This window comes from Oreochromis niloticus, linkage group LG13 (assembly GCF_001858045.2).
Source record: "Oreochromis niloticus isolate F11D_XX linkage group LG13, O_niloticus_UMD_NMBU, whole genome shotgun sequence".
Taxonomy (NCBI): Eukaryota; Metazoa; Chordata; class Actinopteri; order Cichliformes; family Cichlidae; genus Oreochromis; species Oreochromis niloticus.
Window position 1 is genome coordinate 7,114,237 of NC_031978.2, and position 6,391 is coordinate 7,120,627.

Genomic DNA, 6,391 nt, shown 5'->3' on the forward strand with positions numbered 1-6,391 from the left:
ACATGAGGAAGTAGTTTCATGATCACAGTGACTGTGTGGAAAATTTAGTTTAGCTAAATGGGACCATAAAGACATGAGACATTTAATCATAAAAAACTATAATAACCTCGGTAGTGTTACCAGTAAATATTAAGATGTAGGTGTGTGTCCAGAGGGGAAGGCATGTGGTGGCACTGGCCCGACCTGAAAAGGATTGTAGGTGCAGCTGACTTTGCCAAAATACTGTAAAGAGAATGGCTACAGGTAACAAAAATGCATTTGTATGCATAAATAGTACTTTTATTTTACGTGTTTTTGGCTTTTATATATTTTATTTTTAGAAGAATCAGTACTATTATGCTATTTCAGTAGAATTTTGACATATTCTTCAATGTCTAAATACTTTGTTTGCCACTTTGGAAAACAGCTATTCTTTACAAATTGATATGTAACCCTTTTCATGTTTTAGCATCTATATGGCTGCACAGGCCTGCAAATGATGCACAAAATAATATGCAATGTTTTCCATGCTTTCTAAAATCACTGATCAAACATTTTGTTTTCCTGTTGGGTGTCCTGCCTTGTTCTTGGTCCCCCCTTGTCTTCCTATTCAAAGCTCCTGGAAGCAGCCCCTTAGCTATTCAACCAGGTAACAAATGAAAGGAACTGTACTTAATAGCAGCCTTTTCTAGAAGCCATAGTCATCTTTTCATACAATCATGTACACGCTGGCAGTCCGAGGGATACATCAGGAAAGGTTTGAGGTGCAGTATCTTGCCTCAAAAACAATTTATGGATTGAAGGAGCCAGGGATCAAACCACTGACCTTCTGACTGGTAGATAACCAGCTCTCCTCTTAAACTGACTGAGCAAATCTAAACCTCTTCTAGAAGCAAGTATTTCGACTTGGCAGCCCTCTTGGAACACCTCCAAGTAATTACTTGTTCAGCATTACCTAAATGAACTTCAATTTTAGTGATCACTTGGACATAAACGGTATAAAGAACTGCCAGTGAAACACTAAAAAATGCTTTATGGTTTAAAAGCTTTTCTCCCCACAAATGTTATTTTTATCGCCATCTTTCACATCTACATAGACCTATAATGATCCTTTTCTGTTCATGCCATTTCATTTTCAGATGACAGTATTTTTCCTCCTTCTTTGGCTCAACTCTTTGAAGGTATGACTCTGGCTTCGGCCAATGCAGCTGTGCCGGCAGGGTCTCTTATCCGCAGTTTTAATAGTGATGCAATGTTTCCAGATGTGGAACAAGAGAGAGAAAAAACAGCATTAGTGTAACCTGAAAAACAATTATTTTCTCAAAAGACACACAAACACTATATATAAGGGTTTCTGACGTCATTGAATTTGGAAAGAAACACCAAATTCCACGCTCAGAGAGAAGACCGTTAACAGTTTGATTACATAACTTTTTCCCCCAGCGAGACAAACAGCTGTATCGCGATACTTACTTTTAAAATTAAAAACAAAACCAAATCCATGTTTTAACATTCTTTTACTTGATTTTAACATTTTGAAATATGTACTCACATCAGATCTTACTCACATATTCTTTCCATATTTGTGCTTAAGTTACACGTCTTTTACACAACATGAGTTCAGAAATACTTGTGACAATGCAGAAGCCCTTCTTGCTCAAAGGACTTAAAGGAAATCCGAGCTGATTGGTGAGTGGGTGGACAAGCATGCTGGACATATCAGTGGTGCAGTTTGTTCTGCCAGATTGCCTCCTCACATCTGATGGACATAAGCTTCACGTGGCTCGCCTTACACGAATAAGACAAGTCCGCCTCCTGGTGGAGTAATGTAAACACAAGTTTTACTAAATAAACAGTTGCCGTGTTCCAGCTCTGTAGTAGAAGTTCTACATCACAGTACACGTACAGGGAAAAAAGACAAAAGCATCATTTTGATTTAATAGGCTGTACATTTTAATAACATTTCAAAAACATTAAGATTATATACAAGAATTATTGCAGAGAAATTAAGAGTCACAATGCGAGTATAAAAAAAGCTACTAATGTACACACAGTAGACACTTTGTTAGGTACACCTTACTGCTATCACGTTGGAACCCCTTTTGCTTTCAGCAGCACCTGGATTCTCTGTGGCATAGGGCGCTGGAAACAATATTCCCAATATTCTGGTTCAGATTCATGAGACAGCAGGTGCTGATTTGAAGGAATCTCCCATTCAAGGGAAACAGAGTTAATGATAAAAAATAACGATAAAACAGATAAAACCCCCGAAAACCATAAATTTCACACCCGAGCCTCAACTCTCGCGGCCCGGGACCAAATGAATCACAAACCGGTACCGGTCCGTGGACTGCGGGTTGGGGACCGCTGCTCTATTGGATTGAGATCTGGTGACTGTGGAGGCCATTTGAGTACAGTGAAATTATTGGCATGTTCAAGAAACCAGTGTGAGTAGACTTCAATTTTGTGGGATGATGCTGGAAGCAGCCATGAGAAGATGGGTAAACTGTGGCCATAAAGAGATGGACATGGTCAGCAACAACACTCAGGTAGGTTGTGGTGTTTAAATGATGCTCAGTTGTTACAAGGGGCTCAAAGTGTACCAGGAACATATCCCCCAAAATATTACACCACCACTACCAGCCTGAACTGTTGATACAAACCAGGATGTATTCATGGTTTCTTTTAATTTATTCCAAATACTGACCCTACCATCTGAATGTCAGCAGAAATTGAGACTCATCACACCAGCCAATTTTGGTGAATTGTAGCCTCATTTTCCCAGTACCCAGAGTGGTCTTCTGCTGCTTTAGCCAATCTCCTTCAATGTTTGACTTACTTTGCATTTTGAGATGCTTTTCAGCATAGTTTGGTTTTATAAGGAGTAGTCATTTGAGCCATTGTGGCCTTCAAGTCTGGCCATTTTCTTCAACAAGGTATTTTCACCCAAAAACCTGCCTCTCACTGGATATTTTCTCTTTTTATTTAGACCATTCTCTGTAAACCCCACAAGTGGATGGAGAGTGGGGAAACCCCACTAGATAAGCATTTTATAACATGCTCAGGCCAGCCAGTCTAGCACCAACACCTTTGCCACATTCAAAATCACTTAAATTACACTGAAACTTCAGCGGATGACCTTTCTCATGTATATATGTTGAAATGCATTTAGTTCTTCACATATGAGTGGCTGATTAATAATTAAATGAATGAGCAGTTGAACAGATACACCCGACAAAGTGGCCAGTGAGTGTATATGACAAATGTAACAGGTAGAGTTTCTCTGCATTTTCACACTGTTAAAATTTCCAGGTGGAAGAATAATTTCTTTGTCCAAACGAGACTGTGTTATGAGCTTACACTCAGATTATATTATTCTTTGGGAATTTAAGAATTGGCTTTCTCTGTACTCTTATTCAGTAAATGTTGCCAATGTACAGAACCTGTATGATCCTGATCACGCTACTCATACCAGGGGTAGGGGTGTGCAGATAGTTGGTAGATACAAAGCAAGTTTTCAAAGAAACCAAACATGTCCTCCTGCAAAAATCTGAGTCTAAAAGCTGACAAGGCTAAAGTTGGCTGGCTGTTCAGATGCTCCTGGTGGACAGACACTGGTTGACCACCTCCAGTAGAGATGCATTCTCCAGAGCTGCTGCCACTCTCTCTTTGTCTGCCAGCTGTTTGTTCACTGTACACAAAATGACATAAACAGTATGATAAAAAATGCATTAGATTATACTGGTAAAAATGGTCTAAAATTCCATCTCGCCTCCTTTCTCTCTATGGAGTTTTACCTGCTTCCTCTGAAGCATGAGTCCCAGGAGTGATACAAACATCAATCTGAGAGGAAATAGAAAAAAATATACTGTAATGTAGGCCACAACTGAAAATAACAAAAGATTAAAGCACAGAAAAATTTGACACTGTAAAATATGCTTAAGGTTAAATGTGCATGTCATGTGAAAAAACATGCATAAACATACTTTGAACCTGTCTGGCAGGGAGCGCAGAAGTTTGACTTTGATTGACAGACCAATGAGTGTTGCCATGCTGCAGTGAGGGATGGTAGGTGTGAACTCAACACCCACAGTATTCTCTGCATCATTAACCTGAGGGAGCATACACAAATAATAAACATCATTCATCAATTTATCTTCCTAACAGCATACTGCATTCATTTTTAACAATGAAATTCACTGTAAATACTTTTGAATGAAATGCTTGTTGTTGGATTCAACTGTCTTCAACCATTTTCTTTACTAAAGTATCTGCAAGTGTGTTGCAGAGCATCTTTTTATTTCCTTATTCACACTATTACAAACATAGGAAAAATGTATAAAATAGGAAGCAAAAAAAAAAAAACCAAAAAAAAAAAACCACACACCTTAACTCGAACTTGCTCCACAACATTGAGCTCTTCCAGTGACAGTGGATGCTCTGGGTCATTGATAGATCTGATCAGATGTAACTTTAGTTAAAGAATTCAAGACGGTATAATACAAATAATAAATATTTCTTTTTCTGCACTACTGTAATCACTGTACTAATGATATTAAAGTAAAGATCCAACAATATTAGAGAGAAACGCCAAGAATGATATCGCCTGTGAAGCAAGTGTTTGGTAAAAGTGGAACAGAAGAGCTCCCTTGTAACAGGGAGAGACCTCCAGCAGAATCAGGCTCATCAAAGTACTACCATTGGCCATAACCAGTTGGGAGGAGGGGAAAGAAAGGACAAGAAGAGAAAACAAATGTTAATAAGATGCATCACTGGCATGTAAACACATTAGGGGTGAAAATAAGTTGTATAATGCCCAGAAGCTTCATCAAAAACTTAAGTCTGAAGTCTGATCATAAGTAGTAATGGTGTGTGTCTCCTGAACCCAAACTGGTAGCTAATGGCTTAAAACTCATTGTACAAAAGATTGAAGCATAGTCTATGAACCACAAGTGAACCTGTTTAAAGAGGTGCGATTTTGTAATAAAATAAACTGTCTGATCCTTTGACTTTAAGCTGTTTGCATAGCCACTGTACATAGGTCCAAGAAATCATTCAACTAATACTAACATCAGCTTAACAATAACTCAATTACAAACTGTCAAATTGTTCAAATTATATAATAAAATATATTTACAAAAATGAGACAATCCCTGAGAATACGAATTGCGTAACCCAAACCATTAACGGTATTTATAAGTTTAATCTACCATGGTCAACTAACCTATTAAAACACAGTTGACTTCAAAATGTTTAGTTAAGTTTTCAATACTAAGAAACTGACTATTATTACCTGTCGGCAAACCCAGATACAATCGGGCTACTTCTTAAACTGCTGTTAACTCCCTCGATTTCACCTCATTATCTAGCTGAATGGCACTGGTATTAGCGTTTAAGTCAGGCAAATAATATAATACATAAACATCATTAGAAAAAAGGATAAAGGGCATATCTCTAAGGTGTAAATCCACTCTAAACCACAGTAAAACATTTAAACAGGATATCGAATATTTCTCTGTCGTCGATGGGGTCGTGGACGTCTTCATCCTCTTCGGATGCCGTCTGTACTCTCTCCCCCGACCGCTGAAAAATCACAGGGTTTGCATTCTCCAAGCGGGTCCCCTCGGACATGTTCAGCGCTTATTTTAGTCCACGTTAAACAGTAAAAACCTCGTATTTTGTCAGAGCTTGCCGCTGCAAACGAGCTGTACAACTAGCGCCCTCATGAAGTACTTCCTGGAATAACGGAAAGCCGCAGAGTCCAAAACATAAACGTTCTACAGTCTTAAAGGAACAGTACCCGCAAATTCTTTCCTGCTAAATACGCATTCTTTCAGTAAGATACGTATTCAGTTAACTGAGTGCCTTTTCGGACGTGAGACGGAGTAAGCTATACAGATGTTTGTTTGTTTTAAAAAAAAAATGCCATTTAAATTTCCTTTCATAGTCTTTGCTTATTCTCTTGTTATGTTCAAATTTTCCCAGGCTTCCCATTTTGAAGGCTTTGACTGTACATATAATTTTTTTTACTGGCATTTGTCTCCCTGGTTGTCCGGCAGATGGCAGATACCGCCCATTTTAGCACTTGACACCAACAACCTTACGCACAAAATACGCTTTAATAGAAGTGTTGTTGCAATAACAATATACTGACCACAATAATCTTAATTTCACATGACTTTTTACATGTAACGTTATTACGTTATTTTTTTTAAAATTTATTTTAGTTTGTGTGTTGTTGTTTTTTTAAACAAAAACATATTTCTTTTTCTCACAGTTCTTTTATTTTGTGCACACCTGAATCAGATCTAATTTGCATGTTCTTTCAAACACATTTGACCTATTATCGGGAAGAAGAGAGATTCTGCTTTTTCATCTATGCAGAGTAAAAAGTGTATCCTGATAAATTTAT

At 38.0% G+C, this 6,391-nt stretch overlaps 1 protein-coding gene across 1 annotated transcript; it reads right to left on the reverse strand.

Moving 5' to 3' along the window:
• Positions 1-2,062: 2,062 nt before the first annotated feature.
• Positions 2,063-5,846, reverse strand: ciao2b (cytosolic iron-sulfur assembly component 2B). The gene is made up of 5 exons (XM_003438335.5): positions 5,484-5,846; positions 4,367-4,446; positions 3,966-4,091; positions 3,777-3,822; positions 2,063-3,670 (listed from the first exon to the last, which is right to left on the reverse strand). Exons 1-5 carry the CDS (start codon positions 5,608-5,610, stop codon positions 3,570-3,572), a joined length of 480 nt encoding a protein of 159 aa, XP_003438383.1. The 5' UTR covers positions 5,611-5,846; the 3' UTR covers positions 2,063-3,569.
• Between the last annotated feature and the right edge of the window lie 545 nt (positions 5,847-6,391).